We start from the raw sequence: 23836 nt of genomic DNA, 5'->3' as shown, positions 1-23836 counted from the left end.
TTTTGCTGGTAAAGTGTGAGATTATCTTTTAAAAAAAGCATTATTTGTTCTCAAGAAAGTTAGAATAATTGCTGATAAGATAACATCAATTTTTGGGATGGTAACACACACACACCCCCTCGTCCACCCTGCAGTGAATACATAGAGTCATAAAGCTTATAATGGCAGAGTTTTTTGTTTGCCCTATAGCTAATTTGCCTTTAATTTAAAGCCAGATTAGTTTATGACTATTCTAGGTTAATCTGAAATGTCTGACTGCTAGGCCAAAAAAGCAGGGTTTTTTGGTAGGTCTAGAAAGACAAAACCTGTACTTCAAAATAATAAGATGATCTAAAGCAGAGGGAAACTGGGAAGGGATGCCAGTACATCAGTTAAATAATAAGGTTAATAGGACAGTCTGATTCTGCCTGAATAGGTGGTACAGGTGCACGGTATGGTGACAGCATTTCCTGATGATAGGGTTTTATAACTTTAGATGTTTAATGGTTCTGAGGCACTGTACTTTCAGTATAAGGGACAAATCAGAGACAGTCTGTAATTACATGGTTTGAGTTACTGCTCTTCCTTTTTAAGTACCATCCACATAGTAAAAGAATACCAGAGGAAATGCTGCAGTTTGTGGTGTTGATATAAAATACAGCTAGTTTCCCTAGTTATGCTTTACACTGAAGTTGCTTGTGCTACTATTGTGCAAAAAATTATGATTTAAAGGAAAACGTTCTCCATCATCAAAAACTAGTAATAATGATTATGTACAGAAGCAGCGTGAGGCATTCAGGAAAGCCATAACATATGACAATCATCTGATGAGTGTGAGAAGATAATTCTTAGTCCCAAAGGGATGGGCCAGCATGTTCAACAGAGTGGCAAAATACTCTTCGTAAGAATGGATACCAGTCTTCATCATCTACATGTCAGTGGTCAAAAATATATACGAACAAATGGAGTACTGTCCGTCTTCCAGTAAGCACTTATGCCATGAGAAAAATCTTTGCAAAAGTATCTTTAGGTAATATTTAATTATGTAATTACATTCTAAAATCTTCTTCTGGCTTTAAAATACTTTAATCAGTGACTTTTTCATCTATAGTTTCGAGGTTGCACAACTTCATAGATGCAGAACAAAGTTGCCCAACACTGTATTTCTCCCTTTATGTAAGTTTTTCTGTAATTCCTAAAGTCAACTTTTTTGTGAGGTAGGGGAGGAATTTGAAACTGCTGAGGAAGAAAATTCTCTTTCTGAAGCCTAGCTACTAATTTTTTAGTGGGAATTAATCTAAACACTGCTTTCTTTTTAGTTGAGAATTCCTTTTTCAAGGCATAGTGCAGAAATAATCACTATTTGCATATATGTGTATTATATGAAACCTTGGCATAGTCATGAAGTTAACCATCTATTTTGGAGATGGACTACATGATTTCACTGAATATGAAATGGTAAAGTGGTGATCATCATAATTCTGATGTTGTGATACAAATATTTAATGAAGTGCCCTGCTCACTGAAATAGATGGGAATTAGTTACCTAGATACTTTTTAAGTTTTGATCATTAGTATTCTACTTGTCAGCAGTAGTTCCACATCAATAGTATGTAATTCTGGTGTAAAACTTTTCTGGGTTAAAACCAGAACCCTATATATTGTGACATTTTCACTTATATTATTTTTTGGCAAAACTTGTTTTTTCACCTGTCAAAACAAGTATGCATTGCATACTCTGCATCAGTGAACAAAAGGCAGCACCAATATTAAAAAGGCACTTCCTAGTTTATTTCCATATCTGAAAGAGTATTTGGTTATAACTTAAGATTGTTTTCCCAGTTACATGTTTAAATTCTAGTTTTATACATGTATTCTTTCTTTAGCAGATACTAAAGTTGGAGATAAACAATATGGTAGTAGCTTTCTGGCAGACAATTGTATGCTATTCAAAAATGAACATGCATAACCACCATCTCCAAACGGGGTAAGAAATTACACTCAAAATGTGTAATTTCTTGTGTGTTTGATGGAATTGGTAACTGAATCAACAAGTTAAACACATGAAACTTGGAACTATATATAGCATATTGACTAATATAATAAATGGCAACTATATAAAATAACTAGTTTTATTATGAAGGCACTTTTATTTAAAAGCAAAGCAGCGTTAAAAGTAGATACTGGGCTGGGTACTTATTTGTGAATGTTCATTATGTATGTGTAAAGGAATCAAAAGTCATCTTAGTCAAGCCTGCGGAAAATGAGAATAAGAAAACAATACACCTCACCCTGCCTTCTGTCATCCAAGGTGGGTAACAGAACGAAATGTAACAGGATTTTTGCTGTAATCGGTTTCTTGAGTACTACAGTTACTTTAGGATGTATAAAACCAATTATGAAAGGTATAGCTGGAGGACTTAATAAATCCAGGAGGTGTGTAGCTAGAGAATAAGGTAATATATTGGCAAAGTAACAAGCAAACCCTTATGTTCATAACTGCTTGTAAGCTTAGTGCTGGTTTTGGACACTGTGCATCATGTATGTTTAAGCAAATGTGACTGCAATATATATCTATGCAAATATAATACAGGATTCTATTTAAATATTTCATTTTCTAGCTACTGAAATGGTCCATTTTCAGGAGATTTTTATTCCATTCTTTGAAACCAGTTGTTCGTTGTCTTGCACTCTACTATTAGTGCCAATTCTTGCTCCTATTGGAATTTTAAAAATACAGCCTTTGTGATGTTTTTGATTAACACACAAAAGCCTTTATGTAAAGGGATTTTTTTTCTCCCAATCAAAAAAAAAAAAAAAAAAAGACTCTTCAGAACTGGTTTGTTATCTCACTTCCTTAGTAGCATCTAATTCCTCCTCCTCCTCCTCTTCCTCATCTTCATCTTCCTCCTCCTCCTCTTCTTCATCTTTTCTTAGCATACTGCTGGAAATCTGCTAAAACAAAAATCCAACAAAAGTAAATCAAGTCTTTGTTCTCCTGAAAGAAAAACAATTTTCTGGTTGTATTTCCTGTCTAAATACTTGCAGGTTTTTCATTTAGGTGAAGGGGGTTAAGTAGTTTATGCCTTAACCCTTCAGTTATATGACTGTAAGTCAGGTTTTTTTCTGGGTTGGCTGTTGAGACAGCAGGCTGAGATGAGTATTAAGGCACAGTCTTACTGTGAAGACATCAGACCTCTTCAGTTAAATGAAAAACTCAACACTATGCCGCTCTAAGCTGTTTTTGAGAATAAATTACACAAACTTTACTAGAAGAGTCTTGATGAACTTCTTTCCCTGCCCATCAGTGCTTGCCCTTCAGAACTATACTGTAGTCCTTTTTTTGTTCATCAAATATTAAAAACAAGTGCCAGCTGCCAGGCTTTCATCTCATCTGACAAATTCTGCCATCTATCCTTTTTTCTAATGAGGGCTCAATCTATTTCCTATTGAAGATAGATTCTTCACAGAAGATGCAGCATTTACAATTTAAAGTAGAATATATGTATTTTTCTTTCCCCATGAGAAAAGGAACATTAAAGATAGTTATCCAAGTCATCTGGAATGCTTTTGAAAAATTATTTTGGGTTCAGCAGTTCTCTAAGGGCATCTGCAGCTCTCATTTTGGTTATATTTTCTGAGTTTCTCACATAGAGCGATATAATTAAACTTCAGTATTGAGGACAAAACTTGTTTTTTTTTTTTTTTTTTGTAAACAAGCCCCTATTTTAAAAGTCCTTAAATGCTGGTTATTAAATTGACTTCTAAGATTTCATAATTCATACAGCTATGTATGTAACAAAAGTTTTTTGTGTGTGCATGAAGGAAACTGCAATCATTGAACTAATGAAAGCAGAAAAATCCTTAGCCTTGTTGGTGCTCAGAAAGTACATAATTTAGCTTGAAGTAAATTCTTCCTTACAAATCTCTGAACATAACAGAAAATGGAGTTAATCATTGGATGAAGCTGGGTTAACTTGAGTCTAAATGCCTAAACCAGCAATCTTTCATTTTGTGAAAGAAGTAAAAGACAATGACACTGATTTGTAATTGGAGATCAAGGAGCACTGCAGATTGAGGCTGTTGAGGTAGCTTCATTTCAATGGATAGACTAATTTTCCAAGTGTTTTCTAGTTAAAAGCATCTGAAATTCTTAAGCAGAACTTCAATCATATTTCTGAATAAAAGCTCCCCCTTCCCCTTTTCTGAAATAAGAGGCGCTATTTTGGCTTTAGGGCTTTTTTGTGCTTACTACTCAAGTACCTCTGACCATGCTGTAATTAACTAAACAATAAATTAAATATTATCCCTGGTGGCAGTGAGGTGGTGGCAAGATGGCTAATTTAAGACCCAAACTGGATCAGAGTAAGGAAAGTGACAAAGGAAATTAGGCAGTTTAAATCCATGTTATTTTGCCATAAAGCTAGAACAATACCAGTATGTGAAAATTTAATTTTTGATTGCTTAATGCTGAAAAAATAATTTATAAAAGCAATGGAATCTCGTAATTTGTTGCTCATCATAAACAATTTTATGTGAAAATTAATTCTCTAAGTTTGCACGTAGGCGATGACTATCCTTGCTTAAGCTGTTGAGCTGCATGTTTCACTGCATGTGCTACTACAGAAAGGATGGCAATTCCCTCCTCCTGCCTTACACAGCAGGCACTGTTGGAACACCTGGATGCAGACGTTTTCAACCATGGTTAAAACGATCCTTTGCTGTCTTAGAGGGCAGGTGCAAACCGGTTGGCTATATTAAATGCACGTGGATAAAACTTGTGTAATTAAGTTTGATTTAAAATATCTGGAAAAGGTCATTCTCTTCTGCTATAGGTCTGTCTAAAATATAACATACCAACCTGAATCAGTAAATGAAATGCTGAAGATAAATTGCCAAGTAATGTGCAAAACAAAGGGATTTATAAAGAATTGTTGTGAAAACTTAAATAGCCTTTTCAGAACTTGTATAAAACTAAGTACCTGCAATAGTCACGTTAAACAAAAAAAAAATCCTGAACCCCTAATGAGATTCATGGGCAGCTATCCTATGAAAGAAAAAAAAACAAACAGCTTTCCTGGTGCACAGAAGTTTTCTCTCCTGATCATATTAATTGCATAAAAATTAAAAAAAAAAAATGCAAGTCTTCTTGTTGTACTGTCAGTGCAGCTTGGGATGTTAATTCTTTCTCACAGGATTGCCCATTGCTCCTTTCCTTGTGGTTTTACAGTACTGTCTGCTAAATGAAGTCTGGAAGGTAGGATGGAAAAACTAGCATCTCAATTGCTTCAGCTAGTCTGAGTGCGAGTTGAAATCAACTATAAAAGTCAAGGGAGGAAAGACTTGAGGGACAAAATATTAAGATGGACACAAAAATATCAACGATCTTTGCAAATTCCTGCTTTTGATAATTTAGCATATAGCACTCCTTCCAGAATACTCACTCCAGGAGTAAGGGACAGACATGCTTAGATCAACCTATCATGTTTCTTGACAAAGCAACATGACATCACATTAAGGCACTAGAACTTTAAAAGGAGGTAGTTATTTGTGAAAAAATGAATCAAGCTCAAGGAGTACTTTAAATTTTTATTGTGGAAATAATACAGAGAGGTAGGTAGTCCACAGAACCAGAAATAAATTGAAGGATGGTATGCAGTAAATCCTCTGAAAGACAACTATTGTGTTACCAGCACAGTTTATCCCATCTGGTAAGCAGTGACTTCCCGCCCCGCCCCGCCCCCCACCTACAGGTTAGTGTTTGTGTCCCCTGTCCATCTGTCCCCATAGTCTTAGTCTGCAAGACTCTGTGAACTGCTTACCATATTATTTATACTGCTTTAAATGGAAAATTGTGAAGTACTACATTATGGTCTATAAATTATTATTACGTAGCGTAAAACTAGACTTGTGAGAACTTTGGGAGTGAAAGATCCACAAAAAGGTAAAACAAGTCACCTGAAGGTTTTTCTGAATGCAACATTTTTTTCTAGTGAGATGTTTGGTGGGTTCCAGAGATTAGAGCCCTTAGTGCAATTCAAGATACTGATCCTGATGCAACACACTATTCTCAGAATCAGAAAGGGCAGCGCGGGGGTGTGCAGAACAGGATGCCTCCCTCTTCTTTACTGCCCTATAGTGACGGCATTAGTAGGGTGTTCCACCCCTTTTTTCTGCCATGTGATCCTCCTCTGCAGACACACTGCATAGCCCAGTAAGATGACATTATTTCAAAATGTATTGCAGTTTCCCCTCTAGGTGTAGATGACTTCCTGTTCTTTTCAGATATTCCCGTAAGAGGCTATGAGAACATTAACATCTGAAGTTACAGCTAAAAGACAAGGCTAGAAGAAGAGCAAGGTAAACTTGTGAATTAGTCAAAATGGAGAGAAATCACAGTGTACATATATTTTGGTTTTGATTTTAGAATCATAGAATGGTTTAGGTTGGAAAGGACCTTGAAGATCATCGAGTTCCAATCCCCCTGCCATAGACAGGGACACCTCCCACTAGACCAGGTTGCCCAAGGCCACATCCAGCCTGGCCTTGAACACCTCCAGGGATGGGGCCTCAACAACCTCTCTGGGAAACCTGTTCCAGTGCCTTACCACCCTCAAAGTGAAAAATGTCTTCCTAATGTTTAATCTGAACCTGCCCTCTTCCAGTTTAAAGCCATTCCCCCTAGTCCTATCACTACATGCCCTAGTAAAAAGTCCTTCCCCAGCTCTCCTGTAGGCCCCCCTTACGTACTGGAAGGCCGCAATAAGATCTCCTCGGAGCCTCTTTTTAATTTGCTTTGGTTTTGTTTTTTTAAAAGAGAGTCCAAAACACAGCTACCTCTGGCCCCTCAAAGTAACTACAGATGTTTGTATACCCTTGATACTGTTTTACAGTAGTCTAGGAAGTTCTCAAGGAAGATGGCAACAGATTTTTGACAGCTTCCTCTGGTCTTCAAAAAAAGGAATGGGTAAACTTTTCTGAAGTAGCTTGAACATGAAATTTGCTTGACTGATAGAGAGGACAGGCAGCTTATTAAAAATCAAGGTTGGTCTTCATGTACTGAATCACTGGGTTCTTTAATCTTTAATCTTTTCAGATTTCAGGCACAACTCATACTTTCAACAACAGAATAACTCAACTGCAGTAACTGATCCTTTCTGTGTTGAGAGCAGAGAAGGGGTAACTACGAAGTCAAGAAAACTTTATAGCATTACAATATCAATGCATGAGTCTAAAGAAGAAAAGTGGGATGAGTACATTTTAAATTTGGTCATCTTTGTCTTTAACTGAAACACTGGTAAGAATTATCTTAGTTACAGCATCAAGGCTGTAATAAAGAAAAAATAATTTAGCCATTTTGCAATGTCTGCAAGTTTACTGCTGCAACCAAGCATAAAAATTTTTTGCAACGTAGCTGGTTCAAAACCTGTGGCAATTTTTCCATCTGTTTCACTTATTTTTATCATCCTCCTTTTCCTCACCTGCTCTGAATCTTCAGACTATAAAAGGAAAGGTCTGTTGATGATGGGTTTGCTCTGCTGCTAGGAGGTATCACTAGTCTGAATTAGGATCTGGTAAAGAATTCACGCTGTAGGATCTGGAGACTGAGACTAAGACTTTGCAAGTGTTATTTAAAGAATGTCGCTTCTGTTTCCAATAAACTCATAGATCTTTCTCTCCATAATGCCACAGTTTGTTGATGAAAAATAGTATTGCTGGAAATGGCATTTTTCAAAAGTAAACAATGCAGCTTTAATACCTGATTTTGTTTCTTCCTCAAATAAAAAATGATATTTAGAAGCTGCATTATTAAAAGCTTAATATGATCTTTATGCCCTTGGAAGTTTCTTTGCCTTTGTAACTGTACGTGTACATTAGCTAAGGCTCTACTTAAGACAATCTTTTAATACAGTGATCTAGCATTTATTTTTCTTTCTTACCTGTACTGTCCTCAATGAAGATTTTAAGGACCCAGTTCTTTGCAGGGGTGACTTTGAATTTGCACGAACTATGTCTAAGCGAGATTGATAGTCTGGTGGATAAAGGGAGCTCCGAAAAACCTGTTCAAATGAAGAAAGCTGTGACTTGGGTGCCACAATATAGCTTGCAAACTAACAATCATCAAGACTGAAGCTAACAAAATGCAGCACTGGACAATTAAACCTGCTCTAGAGAACTGCAACAGTTTCCCACCAACATATGTAGCTGAGTTTCAGGCGAACCTGGAGGTATGAACCCCAGCAACTCCCTTCATGCTCTCCATTTCTTGGAGAAATGAACTCTTGGGGCCTTCACAAGCAAATCCTTGCTGCTAGTCACAGCTGCATCAGAGAAATTTTATCTGAAATGTTCAGGAGTTATGCAGCTCAAGAAAAATTTGGGAAAACTCTTAGAATATAGGGGAGACCCTAATATCCATTATACTTACAAGTTCTTTCCAATAGCCAAAAAGACTAAATTCTAAGACTAACAGCCTGATACTAAAATAATAAATCTACTTGTGCAAGACTTTCTTAAGAAAGTCAAGGAAGAGGTTAGAATTATGGTCAGTCAACATTTTTATGGAAAGTAAATTAACAGAAAATTTAAAAAGAGATTAGAAATTTGGTTGTGAAAGATAAAGTATTGACTTAAAGGATATTTTTGAATCAGTGCCACGTGACACTTTAATTGTGAAACTAGAATAGTACAAAATGCCATGGCGTAGTTTAAATGAAGTAAAAAAAACCAAGTCGTCTCAAATGTGACTGTCACTGAAGAACCATGATTTTTTATGCCTTGCGCTAATTGCATACTGCCATCCTTGGTCCTGAGCTATGTCATGGAAAAAACAAAATTAGGTCTCGTAAGATTTACAAAAACACCACTGAAGATGATACAACTTTCTAGACAAGCTGAACACATATACACAGCATACATTTCAATGATAGTAAATTTAAAGGCCCAACATCCAGAAGATCTGCAAGAATGAATAAAGGACTGAAAAACGTGTCTTGGGAAGAAAGACTATAATGCAAAGAGAACAGAAAGGGTGACTTGAAGCTATAATTGCCACAAGGCACAAAAAGCAATTTGGTAGCAAATGTCTCTTAATTCTATAACAGCCTAATAAAAAACAATGATTGAAAATGAAAACAAGCATACAAAACTCAGACTAGAAAGGAGAGAGATTTTTTAATGAAGTAATCAGTCTTTAGAACATCTTATCAGAGCAGTGTAAGATTTTCTCTTATTGTGCGTCTTTACAGCGAGAGCCACTGCAGAGGTGCTCTTTAAGAACTATGCTTAGCTGAGGTCAGAGTGACAGTTAATTTAGGAAATGTCTCTTATCTGTATTTTGTGGCAAAGATTAGATTGCCAGTGCAATTCTCTGTTTTTAAAATCTCAGAGTTTATAAACCTACATGCTTTTACTGAAGAAGTGGTATACATCAGAAGTTTGTTCTGGGAACCTGAAACATATGTTGCATTTTCTGCCTGGGACACGTATAGCTGCAAAGTCTGAAAACTATTTTTATGTAGTAAGTAAACTGAAAAGCAAATCTTAATCACTCTTACCTCTAAATCTTCGTTTTCATCAATATTTTGGATATTTTGGTAGGCAGCAGTATATATCTCTAAAGCTTTCCCGTGGAATAACATTTCAATAGTTATAAATTCAGAAAATATATTCTAAAAGCAAACAAAACCAAAGGTTTTCTTAATGCAGTAAAGTACATTTCCACTTCAAATATAAGAAATTACTGAATTCTGTACTTGGTATTTATACGATACGAATAACTGCACGATACCTAGTACCTGAATGTTAGAAATTAAACTTAAGCAGTTGTCATTTCATACTAAATTCTAAGTAAACACTTGAAAAGCGAAGGGAAGCCTCATTAGGAATAAATAAAATGTCATGCTGAAAACTCACTTAATATTCCCAGATACATATTTGCAAGACGTAGTCAGTGGATTTTTTGTTTGATGGCAATTCCATACATATCTATAACTTACAGATAATTATCTATTTTATATAATAAAATATTTTTTATATACACAAAACCACTTAATGATGACATCTTCAGATCTCACACAATCTTTTTCATATTACTCTAACATCAAGTACTGGTTGGTTGGGTTTTTCAGTTATCTTTATTCTTTCCTATTTAGTCTGTCTTTTTCAGTTGTTTTTGTTTGGTTTTTAATAAAGTATCTCACTTCAGCAATTTTATAATTACATTTGAGATCACATAATGCAAGTGCTTTTCAGTCACTATAGTCTTTGGGACTTAAGCCACTTAATATTTGACATTGAGAGAAATGAAAGCTTTGCTTACCTGCAGTCACAACATTTCATGCTTTCTGCATCAGTAAAATTTTTAACTACAGTAACCTACACAAATTTCAGCATGGATAAATATTTTATTTACTTATCACTATTTCTGTTAATTTTGCTAATATTAATCCACTATGTAATTCCACTAACAAATGCAGCTACCAGTAAAGTAGAATACAGCAACTGTTTGAAGGTGCAGACGCTAAACAATCTGATACAAGGAAATTCTGAATTCAATAAACTGTAAGAATAATGAACTGGTTTTTTAATTGCAAAGTTCATGATATTTGGATTATGAAACATTTGTGAATTCCACAAGATTTGTATTTATGTAGGCTTAAGTTAATACTAAATGTTGCTAATCTTGCCAAAGAGTGAGTATAGTAATTTTATTATGCAAGATGAAATGTGATGTCATGTATTGAAATGTGAACACACATACTTTTATGTCCTTTATTTTCTGTTTCTCAAAATTATCAATGGTTTCCTCTAATTGCCGAGTTGTTCGAGTTGCATCCAGTGAAGCTCTCTGCAATTCGCTTTCAGCCTGGTAAAGTAACACAAAGGTGAAATTAGTCCTGTATTTGATACAAAGATAATTACTGGTAATTGCCATGAAGACATTTAAGTCTGCGTTTTCAAAATACTACACATCTGTGTTACTGTATTTGTAAATTTGTTTGTAGCTTAATAAACAAATAAAGATGCCTTCTATACCATTGTGACTTTGATCTAAACCATGAAAAATTACTAGCTGCAGCCAGTTGGGAAAGTCCCACTGCTCTAACCCATTTTCTGTAATAACCATCTGCTAATTCCACTGAGCCAGCCCTGACACCCTGCTGATGACACAGACACTGGGTTCAAGGAATTAACCCAAGCACAAGGGTTTTTAACTTTCAGAAAAGTTAGGGCTTTTTTTTTTTTTAAAGCTGGTGTAAAGGAGAGGGCAGAAGTGCACAGGCCAGAGTGGTGGATGAGTGGAAAAAATCATCCTTTATTTTCAAGTGCAGATCAACCTGCTGGGTCTGGAATGAATCTTTTCCAGTGTCATGTGCTGAACCTCGTCTTACTAAGTTTTTATAAATTATTTAAATAGACGAAAGAGCAACAGCTGGAACTAATGCACTTCTCCAGTAAGTATCTCAATCAGCAGACTAGAGTTAATATAATTTTTAGATCCAAAAGCATTTCAGGTATTTTATATTTGTAGTATTTTTATATTACTAAAATATTTTATAAAAAACATCTTGAACAGGGCGCTGGGAAGGGGACACACCAACCAATCCCTAATGCATAAATACACAGTTTTTCTTACTTTGTTACTACAAAATATTTTAGATATGTATTTTAGATATAACTATGAACTGTATAAAAATGCACACTACCATTTAAATAAAGATATTGAAGCTATTCTGGTTAAGTAAAGTCTAAGAACTGTGCACTATTACAAAATAATGATGTAAATATGTAAGAGCTTACACTTGAAGACTGCAAAATTTGGGTCTAAACTTACTTTATTTTCCACACATTACTGGTCAAACATCATAGACTAGCCAACACAGTATTTACTTACAGGCCCTGTCATTGAGTATCATCAGGAATCTATTCTGTCCTGGGATTTGGAAATAGTATATGGATCAAATAATTGCATCCTATGATCAAGACATAGGATTCTTCCCATTTCTACAACACTGTCACTTGAGAGGAAGCTTCTATTTTAAAAAATGGAAATAGACACCACAGATCGAGTTCCTGTGATCTATTTTTTAGCGTTATATGTATATGGAAACATAAGGCATGCTCTGTTACTTCTTTTTCTTTGATTAAAATCTGGCAACCTTATATTACAGGATTGTCAATTTAAAACAATCACCTTACAAAAATGGCTTAAAGTCATAGATACAATTCTGCCATTACTGGGCAGACAAAATTGGTAATGATATTTAGTACTACATAAGGTCACATTTTAGCTCCCTTTCTTGATTTTGCTCAAAACACAGGAAGGAAACAGAGTAAGGAAATACATTTTGTGTATTCTCAATTATTACAATTAGTCACTCTCTGTAAATGAAGGCAGCTGTTACACATACGAATACAGTATGTTATTTCTATGATAATAAAATATATCTTCTCGATCCATACTAAATAGACAGGCCAGATTTTGCGTGCAGATGCTTTGTGAAAGGAATTTTATTTGTTGTAGAGTGAAATGTCTAAACTTGCAGAACCTGCATAGTTCACACAACAGCAGTTTGGTATTTTCTCTTCAGAAACACTCACCTGTGACTGGAAATATTAGTAAAGGAAAAAAATAGCAAAATAACAATTAATATTGATAAAATCATCTGTTTTCACTTCTACTTTTAATATATTGTGAAGGATTTACCTCAGATATTTCAAAACTTCTGTATACTTGGAAAGTGCTATTATTATGTTGTCTGAAGCTTTCTGCTTAAGACATTACTTACAATTTGTTATAGCTTTGCTAGAATTCAAATATCCAAGCCAAAATATTTCTGGACAGCTGTTTGTCTTGGACTGAGGGTTTGGTTATTTTTTATTTAAAAAAAAAAAAAAAAAAAAATCAGACATTCTAGGTAGACCATTTCAGGAAAAAAAAAAAAAATCAATTTTGGCATTTTTATATTTAAAAAAAAATAAGTAAAGTTTTCTTTTCAAAGCTGTACTATCCTGTTTTAGAAGATGGACTTGAAATATGGAAGTGGGTCTGTGGCCAAAGTTGTTTGCTGCTAAAAACATCACCGTTGCTCAAGAATAAGAGAACCACTGCTGGAGCCTAACAGCTGTGCAAATCGAACATGCTGAAGCCTCTCTCAGACCTAAAAGCTGACCTGCATACATCCTCAACAGCAAATGAACATATTCCTGCTCCCAATACTTTTGATGCATTTTGTGTTGATCACTGTAAAATGCAAATACTTAGTGTTTGGTGCCTTTGGCCATATGCAAAACCAGACTGTACTGAGATTTAGTAACTCTTCAAGCAAAGTCTTAAGTACAGAAAACACAGGTGTTACAAGAAGATATGCCACAGAAGGATATTTGGGAGTAGCTCAGCAAAAAGAGAAGAAACAAGCTAGGTGCCAGCCATATACCCATGAAATCAACTGGGAATTAGCACAAGAGGGAGAAAAAGTCTCCCTTTGGGGAGAATAGTTTACTGTTATCATTTACTCACTTAATTCTAATGGAAGAGAACTCTGCATCACAGCTCAAGTTCCAACCCTATGGCTGACATCCAGGTGTCTTTAATACATGAGGAACACTTAATTAATCATCACTTGATGTAACTGATTTGATCGCTATTAAATGGGAATTCTTTGGCAGAGACAAAAATAAAATGTAAATCTGAGTGGCATTTGACCATCACAATCATTTTTGCTCTTTCTGCAGTCCTATGCACCAGTTACTAGGAAGATCCTAACTTCTGAAAAAAAACTGAAGATATCCTGCAAAGAATAGGACTGCTTCACTTGAGTCCAATGCTAGACTGTTAGAAAAAATAAACTGCATACCATCATCGCGAACTTAAATGCTGTATCATAATACATAGGCATGAAGGGACTGAAGTAGAATTGCCTTGATCATCTTTTGTTTTGGCATTTCCTAGATTCCGATTGCTTCAGAATTTGAAACTTCAATAAGATTTTAATAGAAATTCTGTGGAGGCTTAATTTTTCTCCTCTGTGATACAGAATAGTATACTGGGAAGAGTCACCAGTCTTTTGAAAGGATGAGTAGTCTGATTGAGTATTCTACTAACAGAATAACAACTTTTCCTTTCACACTTCATCTCACAACTGGAGGAAACTCATGGCCCATCTAGGTACAAGGACGCACAAGAACTACCAAAATGACAGGGAAAACAAAAAATCCATAGAAGTAAAAAAGGAGTTGTCTGATTACACTTATCTTCAAAACTCTCCAAATTCCTAGATGCAATCTATGCTTACCTCTCTGGCATAAACATATCAAATACTTCCTAGTTTCTTTTCAATCAAAAAAGGGAGTAAGCAACAAAGCAACTATTATAAGCTGTAATTCATCACAAAGTTTAAGAAAAGATTCAACATCAATATAGGAATCAGTCCCTCTAAAGAGCATTCTTCTCTTACTACTTTCTAAACACAATAGTTTAACTCCTGAGAAATTCTAAAAATATTTCTTATAGCCACTAGAAATACAGGATACAATAATGTGTCGATCTGATGGATTCCGCTGACGTGTCTTTTCCAGTTGAGATAATTGCTTGGCTTCTCGGTTCTTTGCTGTTAAAGTTGCTTTAAGATCATCCTGGAAATAAAAAGTTTTAGACATGTTTGAAATAGATCTAGGATAATAGAAAATGCACTTGTCTTCACACATGCATTGCCTAGAAAACATGAACAAAACTTTTTTAAACAAAACCAGGTTTTACTGATCTATTCTATCCTGCTAATTGATCCCCTGAAAGATAAGTCAATGGGGACCATGAGAGTTTAGCACCCTGCACAACTCTCTGTAGCACACATTATAATTTAAAATGTGGGGGAAAAAAGATGATATTTACAGCTTTTCATGAAAAGTACAGTAGATGGTCAAAACTGAGATCCCCAAAGAAGTAAGACAGGCCCATTCCAAACTTAGTGATAGAATAAAGGTGGCACTTGAACTAAAAAGTGGCATCAAATAAATTGCTAAGAAAAAAAACAAAAACAAAACAGGCAGCAGTCAGTGCCAATCAGAGGTTATGAAGAACACAAAACTGTTACACAGAGCTTAAGGTGTCATAGAAAATCCATGGCTGAAAGGGTTAAACTGCATCTTTATATATGCAGTTATTAAGGTGTTTAAATACATTTGGAACAAAATATATCTTAGTAATGATGTAGCTGGAGAAGATGAAACTTATTGATATAGAAAAGGCAGAAACTGTTGATAAATATTCTTGCTCCTAATTTCCAAAGGAGAAGTAGGATGTACAGAATTCTAGGAAGATCTGTGACAATTGAAGAATATAAGAACATACCACTCTCAAATTCTTGTTCATCCTATAAAACTGTATTTTGCAAATAGCTTGGCATAGATGGAATCTAAACTGTCAGTCAGATATCTATCACTCCACTGACCCTGGTATGGGAAATTACATTAATTTTTATGGCTCTAATGTAAAGAAGCAGTACCTTAGAACAGGTGGAAATACAGCCCAAAGGAATAAGTCTAACAAAATCTGAGGCAGGAGTTGGGCATGCATTTCAAACCATCATTTCCTCTAAAAAGACCAGTTCCCATTTATCTACCACTCCAGAATGGAGTGGATTAAAGCTATTAAAAACTATAACCTCGGGAAGTTGTCTGTGCTCTTTCCCTCAATTTCAGAATTTTAACATGGCCGTAGATCTCCTTCACCCAGAAAGACATGCAAGCAAGATTATGTCTCTTTCAAAGTTCCATCATCTTGTGACCAGATCACTAGTCAATGACAAGCACGAGCGTGCCAAGGTTCAGAGTGCCGTGTCTTCAATAACAAGTCCGTACATGAGGTCAGGATAAAAAACATGCAGTTTCTTCCTTGTTTCTATCCTTAGTCTGTTTGTATGTCCTTGTGTATGTGACTCTCATTTTGCTTCATCTTTAGGGTCACAGAGCTGATTTCTGATAATAAAAACTGCATTTTTAGCCGGTTAAAACTAATTTTGCTGCTATTCTTTCAAAGGGAATTTACACCATCTTTAAGGCCATCTGAAAGACTGCCGGAAAGGGCTTTCTCCTTTACGAAAGCCGTGCAGCTGCAAGGAAGTAATAGAAAAAACTTTTTTAATGCTTTACAGCTTTAATTTTAAATAAAAGGTAGAGAAAGAGAAGAGAAAAATGTATTTATTTTTTACCACAGAACAAAGCAGTTTTGTATCCAATAGTCACAGCTGCACGTTTAGTGTTATTTAATGACTGGTCCCTGCTAACATCACTGACTTTCTAGGCCCATTTAAAACAGTCAATCAGATTTAACGTTATGGCTGAAAGGGTGCTGACTTTCACGCAAAGTATACTTGAGAATACTAAGGAAACCACTAGAGTTACCATTAAAAAATTCAGGTGTTTTTTTTTCTAGGATAGTGACTTTGGAAATCACTACAGGGACTGCACTGTTCCCTTTTCTACCTCTGTTCTCAACAGCCATCACACTTCTCTGGGCTAGATAAAGCCTGACAAAGATTTGGTGCTACTGTGGCTATAGTGGGCAGTTACGTACATATTTTCTCTAGGATGTTGAAAAACTGAAAATGGTGCTGAAAAAAACATTAACAAAATATCCAAAAGCTGGGGAAAATGCCATTGTGGTGAAAGAATTAAGGTCTACATTTTTAGCTACTTGGAAAGAATAAAAATGTTTTACTAGCATCTAAATACCTTCATCCAGAAAGAAAACAGAGCATCACAGAGCTTTGTAATCTCAGTGGAACATCTAACAAGAAGCAAAGATTAGGTGAAGTCTTTCACTTAAAACAAAACACCACAAACATCAGCTAACCACTAACTACCACAAACAGTCCCATATTCCCCTCCAGCCTCTTCAGACCAAGATTTGATATGTTTTTGGAAAACATGCTTTAATTACACCCAAGGAGAAATGGGATGGAATGTAATAGCCAGTGAGATAAAGGACAGATACAGAGAATATAAAATTATTCACAGTCCCTCTGGCTTTAAACTATGAATTCAAGTCACACATAAGAACTCTGCTCGGCCATCTAATTTCAAACCATACAGAAGTACAGCTACAGTCCATCCACCAGACAATGAGCTGGCAGATCCTCATCACTGTACTGTTACCTGCTTTAGTCACCGAAGTTATTAAAGCAAAACAATCCTTTCTTCTGATCAAGGATCACCTTGGTTTTGTGATGTCCTGTTTTACATGCAGAAAAGGAACCAGGAACAGAGTTGCCAAAACGCAGAAAAGGGAAGATTGATATATAGAACAATGAAACAGAAAGAAATCTTAAAATCTTACACTGAAGCTTCATTACAGGATAAGAATATTATAGTAGGTTCCACTGAAGCTGAAAAATCCTGCTCCAGAGAGCTACTCGGTATAGTAAACCAGGACATGTGAATGAAACAATTTTATTGCATTAGCAGTTAAATGACAACTCTACTCTGATTGATTTGGGCCTCTTTAAAGCATTTAGTATCACAGAACGTTGATGTCTTACCCGACAGAAACAGCAACATTTCTTTTTAGATACAGCACAAAACCAGTTTGTGTACACCCTGGAGCAGATCCAGTGAATAGCAGAGAGAACATCCCCTTTATAGAAAGTGCTATAATGATATATTCCACCTGGTTTTACTTAACCAGCTAATATAGTTACAGGTAAAGCAGTCTTACAACTAGCACCCTGTGTTAGCTTTACATGAGTGAGTGACAAAACTTCCTTTTGCACTAAAAACGTCCCATTGTCTTGGGATGGTAACTGTAGACTAGACAGTTGAAGTTTTAACCAAGGTTTATGATAATGAGCAGGGGCATTTAATGGCATACATCTTTCATGAAGTCTCTCTTAGTTCAAAGGTAAATAAATAAAATAGTTAATCCCATTTACAGTTTAAGAATGCTCTTGTACTCCTCACTAACCAAGATAAACATTATGTAATGCTTTCTGGCATTGTGAATGACAAAGACCACAGGAAATGCCATTCTCTGTTGCAAGGGAAGATCTGGCTTCAGTGGTTCCTGTCCTCAGCATTTACTGAGGACGTTTACGTATCTGCAATGCTTCAGAAGCCCCAAGCACTCCTGCAGTGTTGTCTGTGTCTCCTCAGAAGCACAATTGCCACAGACACATGAAACTTGTCTTCCACCCTCAACATTTATATCCTATAGAATACGCTTGGTCAGTTCTAGGTCTCACAAACTGGGTTTCAGAGCAACTATTAAAATACCCAATTCTAGGATACAGGCTCTATAGTCTACAACTCTGCTAAGGACTACCACATGTTGTACCACTCAAGTGCAGGATGCATTTCCTTCATGATTGTTTCTCTAATAACCAAGTGAGATAGCTACGCAGTAAGTTCTGAACACTGTACTCACTTCTTCACTATATTGAAAAGATACAAGAACAAAACCAGACAAAAAATGCTTCAGTTTGAGGGGCAATGCCGCAACGTAGTCAAATTAACCATCATGAACATGCTGTAAGATTTTTCTATATAAAATACCACCAAATATTGATCATTTTACCTTTTGATTCATATAGATTATGATACATACATCTATTACAGATTTGAGTTTACAGGATGAAGGTAACCTCTATATAATATACAAGTATTATGAAGAACTGCTTTCATCCTATAAACTAATATCTGCTTATTAAAATTTACTTGCTCAGGCTATCCCTCCTGGAGGAAAGAAATTTACAGATATTTTGTCAGATTATTTTAAACACCTATATACACTGTTTCCAAAATATAGTCAATGAAGAGACCTCAGATTTTTGTGTATTTTCAGGTCATCCTGATGCCTTTGCAGGACAGAGAGGGATTCAGGCCACTACCTATTTATCTGTTTCAAAAAGCGTCTTCTACATTATGAACTTCAATGTAGAATACAATTCTAAGTTACAAACGCTGTTAAATGAAGCATATAGATGATTAAGAGCCAAAAGCATTACAAATAATCGACCTTTTGGAACTCTGAATAATAATAATGATGATGATAAATGACAGTATTTATAAATAAATACATCCTGAATTTGCACTATCCAGGAAGTTTCACACTATCCACAACACCTTTTTATAGCAATTGCTTGTGCTCCAAGAGTCTGAATATCCTTGTCTTCCCATCAAAGCTTTTTCCTTCAACATATATACAGCTCCAACTCATGGATTGCTGTATAATTTAGTTAGACCAATAAGAAAAATGAGAACCACTCTCCCCTGCAAAGTAGAAGTTTTCAGCTGAGCGGCCAGAACACCAAAATGTACCTTGTGGGAAAACAGACGTTTAACCTACCCTTTTAAGTTTCACTATGGTCCCGTAACTTTTCAGAGGTTCAACAACCTTGGCTTCAAGCCTGTCAACCTACAAAAGAAATCACAATGTCACTAAAATCATCTGCATCTATGGCATGCAGAAACAGCAAAAAATTAATTTACTGGTGATTCATCTTATTAGGAATTTAGTCCGTATATGCTGAAAATATAGTGGGATGGAGGTTTTAAAAATATTGCAAAAAAACAGAGTCAATTAAATTAAACAGTGAACCATTTGTATTTCGAGGAGCTCAAGCTGATTTCTAGTGAAATGCCTTTTTTTTTTTCCAATGGCAATACATAAGGATAAATAAAACATGGAGATTCTAGCAACTGCTTACTAAATACATTAAATACTGCATCTTAGATATCCGTAGCTTTCTAAATAAAGATAAAGATCAATGTATTTGCTCTATACTTGTTGATAGATTATGGACCAAACCATCTTTGCTATCAAACATACTGTACGAAATGTAACACTGCTGTTTTTAAAAAAAATGGAAACAGCATAATAGGTGCTGAAAATATTAAAAATACCAGTAACAGGTTGTGTAAAATGCATGAATGCTCTCACAGATGAGTACATCTGAATTTTTGTTTTGGTTCTAGTTAGAAAAACAGCCACATATGGTCAGACAGGCAACAGGATAAGACCTGCCTGCTTGTCAAATTGACAATAGTGCCCGAGTGGCCCCGGCATAAGCTGCTGATGACTTTGGACCATCTGGCCCACCACTGTTATGTCCAAATTAGGACAAGGTGCATACCTCTACTGGAAAGGGACAGACATTACACTCCCCTCTAAATTGGAAGTCACCAGTCAGCCAAAATCTATGCCGACTGAGCAAACATTTCTCCTTTACTACACTCTACTAGGGCACTGTCAAACAATTTCACTTAAACCACCAATAGAATAGAATGGAATTGGGCAGTAAGGCTCTAAATGAAACATATGATGTAGACATACAGAATAACCTGTCCATCTTGCTTACTTACCTTTCCACATGTTGTGAAAGTACCTCACATCTCAGCATTTATATATCTAGCACTGCAGCTGAAGACCAGAAATTGATAACCCTCATAAGCAATTTTCTCTTGCCCACATTGTCAATACACACAAAACCTGTTAATTAACATATTGCCCAAAAGAAATAAGGCCGAAATTAACTATTTGGTTTTCATGAGCAAAGGAAAAATTGATTTAAAGGCTAGAAGCTTCTCTTTTCTTTTGCTTATTTTCCCTTTTCTCCTTCAAAGGGCAATGGTGGGTTGGGGGCAGGCATGGTAGGAGGATGTAGGCCCACTGCCAGTTTTTAAAAACACACTTAGAAAACAAAAGATGATAACTCAAGTTGTTACATAGGTACCTCTAAATTATAGATTCATAGTTTAAAGATGAAAATGGACCAAGAGACTGTGCAGTCTGATTTCACATGCATCTTTGGCCATAACATAAATTTACCTTATTAACAGAGCAATAAATAACTGTTACGTCAATTGAAGCCTACATGTGGCTCACCTGGAGTCAGAGGCATAAAAGCTTATGGTAAAAGATAAAAATCACACTATCCACACCCTTGGATTTCTTATTACTTCTTAAAAAATTCACCCTAAATACATTGTTACAGATCCATGCATATTTCTTGTTTTTCAAACCCTCTACTTAGTAGACTAGATACCTCATAGATTAACTTTTTTTAAAAGGTATTCTTTTTCTACTTCATTAATATAGAAAGACTTGCAATGAAAAGTCCTGTCTGAAAACATCAAGAATGTCAACTACATTCATCACATTTTTAATTTATAATGGTTCTTAGCTTTTCAAAACCATAAATGGGAATTTTCTATGCCCCACTGAAAGAACATATATGTACTCCAAAAACTAGTTTGAGTACATATGAATGAATTTATTTTTTTTTTTTAAATCTCAGCATTTGAGATTCTGGATCATAAATTACAGTTTGACTGGCCCCGCACATAGATGCGTAAGTGGCATAAACACCTTTCTTTACACTCACTTATGTAGCAGAAATGTGACTATATTGTCACGCGTAGTCCAAATCAAGTTTGTACTTTTCATGTTGAACTACAGACTTAGGAAATCTACAGTGGTCCCTGACAGCTCCTCAAAGTCAGTGCCCAGTGAAGGATTCCAGTTAGTATTCTCTTCCATGTGACTTCTGATAACAGACTCAGCAAATGGAAAATGAGTGATTTTACCTCAGCTGCTGCTAGACAACTCAAGTCACAAAACTAAAAGCACACGTTATTAACCATAAATCATAATCCAAAGTCTAAGACCAATAAAAGACTTGCTCTGTCTCCAATTCTGTGAGTGCTCATATGGGTAGTTTCAGACTTCAACAGGACTAATCACAGGCAGTTTTCACTGAAGTTATTAGCAGAGTAAAAGTGGATTGCTTTGGCAGCCTACTCTGCTCTGCCACCAATATATTTAAAAGTGGTTTCTCCCACGTTTCTCATGATTGCAGAATATATCTTTTCCCTTTTAATTACAGATAAGTAACTGAAAAGTTCAGATGGCAAACACAACATGTACAGCTTTAATTTTGTACCTCTGCCTGGCGATAATCCTGAAGTCTGGAAAATTCATCTGCAAAGTTTTTCAGTCCAACTTTTAAGTTTGGTGTCTCTGTGGCTGCATATGCATATATTTCATTTACTAGAAGATCTGCTTTGTCTCGTAGTCTGGCAGTTTTACGTACATATCCAGCAAATATTTGGCACAATTCACCAAAATGCTTTTCCACATTTGAAACGGCATCTCGTATTTGTCTAGTCTGATTGTCCCTAGATACCAAAGAAAAATAAGTGAAGAATAAGAAAGGGACAAATGTTTGCAACACATACAGACGAAAAACTATTATACTACTAATAATTTATACATGATTTGGACATCTCATTTCAGTGCAAAACAGAAATCTACTCTTTAAAAGGTAGTATTGTAACAGTCTGATGTAATATGTGCTTATTTATGAATGAATTACAAAGAAACTAAAAAAAGCAGGAATTATAAGATGCAATAGAGGAAAACCCAAATCACAAAAATCAGCTCAGAAGTTTTCTTCCTGTGGTTAAGCAAAAGCTCGCTATTACTGTTGGTATTAATTACTAACATAGTGGTAACACCTGCAGGTCTCAAACAAGACTGGGTCATACAGTTTCCTGCTAAAGTCTGCAATCTAAACTGACAAGTCAATGGTTGGAGAAATTAGGCAGCAGAGGGTAAATCTGTAAAGGTATTAAATGTTCTTTAAATTGTGAACAGGTACCAAACTGCACAAATTGTACACAAATTCCCTGGAAATTAGAGAAGAAAAGTGAATGGACATAAGCACAGAGGTGAAAAATCTAAAAACATGCAAGACATTCATCACATCAACAAATTATTTTCTTTTCAATTATAATATTTAATACAATTTCTTTAGTTGAACCAAATACCTATATGTTTCATTATTAATGCTCTAGATAAGGTATTCTGAATTTTTAATTAATATATTTCACTTGATATTTTGCTTTCCTATTCATACATCATTTTATAGTCTTGCTTTAAGTTATGCTTCAGTGATACTATTCAACCAAATCAGTGTCTGTGAATTCATGCCAGTAACACTGTCTTGGTGAGGTACAGAAATTAAAACTTCCTTCGTATCCCTAAGCTATCCTAACTCCAAATCCTGACCAATATTTAAATATTGACTTAATATCACAACACACGATAATCAGAAAAATTGGAAGAAACTGAATACTTTAAGACTAAACAATAGTGCAGTCAATTCAAATAAAGAACACCTTTCTTCAGGAACTCTTCAGGAAAAATATTTCAGGCCAAAGTTCTGCTACGGGCAAAAACCCAGTTGTGTTGCTTCATAGCAAGCAGTCTACAAGATTGTTCAAAAGAGATTTTGTTCAAAGAAAAAAAAAATTCCAAGTAAGTTGTTCAGCCCTCCAGGACATGCTTGAGCATAGAACCGTTTGAATAGGAAAGGTTTCACCCAGTGAGTGGGAAAGCATGAGTCTCATTAAGTATTAATAAAGTTAGTCTGATAAAGTGTTCTGATAAAATCTTCAGTAAAAGGTACGTCTCCTTCCCTATTTTATTGGAAGATCTTCATGTCAGAAAACGTTTCTCTCCTGGGGGAGAGCCTTAAGCATGTTTCCTCACTCACTCTACAATTCTCACCTCACAGTACTCCCATGCAAATAATATTTAATTTTGGGACATGAAACACTACATTTCCTTAGATAGGGGTGTGAAAAGCTGAGGGCTTCTTTTTCCCCTCCTAATTATTTGTGACCACTTAGAGGCAGCCTCAAAATTATCAGCAAGAGGCCCCAATAAACCGGCAAGTTTTCTTCATCTCTGCACAGCCCACTAAGCCTAGAAAAGTTTTGCGGCCTTTACCTGAGGAAAACAGAGTTGGATCCCCCCACCCCTAGGGCGGTCACCTGCCGTCAGGAGGGGCTGGGCCCA

The 23836-nt window shown here is 35.7% G+C and overlaps 1 protein-coding gene across 1 annotated transcript in view; it reads right to left on the bottom strand.

Annotated features, from left to right (window-relative positions):
• Positions 1-2003: 2003 nt before the first annotated feature.
• CIBAR1 (CBY1 interacting BAR domain containing 1) overlaps positions 2004-23836 on the bottom strand; it is a gene marked incomplete at its 5' end in the record, with an annotated part of 63891 nt that continues 42058 nt past the window's right edge. The window contains 7 exons of the mRNA XM_082499246.1: positions 2004-2934; positions 7920-8039; positions 9537-9650; positions 10742-10846; positions 14515-14616; positions 19322-19390; positions 21918-22152. Coding sequence (XP_082355372.1) covers positions 2824-2934; positions 7920-8039; positions 9537-9650; positions 10742-10846; positions 14515-14616; positions 19322-19390; positions 21918-22152 — 856 coding nt within the window. The 3' untranslated portion in view covers positions 2004-2823. The remainder of the gene's footprint in view (positions 2935-7919; positions 8040-9536; positions 9651-10741; positions 10847-14514; positions 14617-19321; positions 19391-21917; positions 22153-23836) is intronic.

The sequence above is a fragment of the Vanellus vanellus genome (assembly GCF_965231255.1).
Source record: "Vanellus vanellus genome assembly, chromosome: 2".
Taxonomy (NCBI): domain Eukaryota; kingdom Metazoa; phylum Chordata; class Aves; order Charadriiformes; family Charadriidae; genus Vanellus; species Vanellus vanellus.
This window is presented reverse-complemented; position numbering and strand designations above follow the sequence as displayed.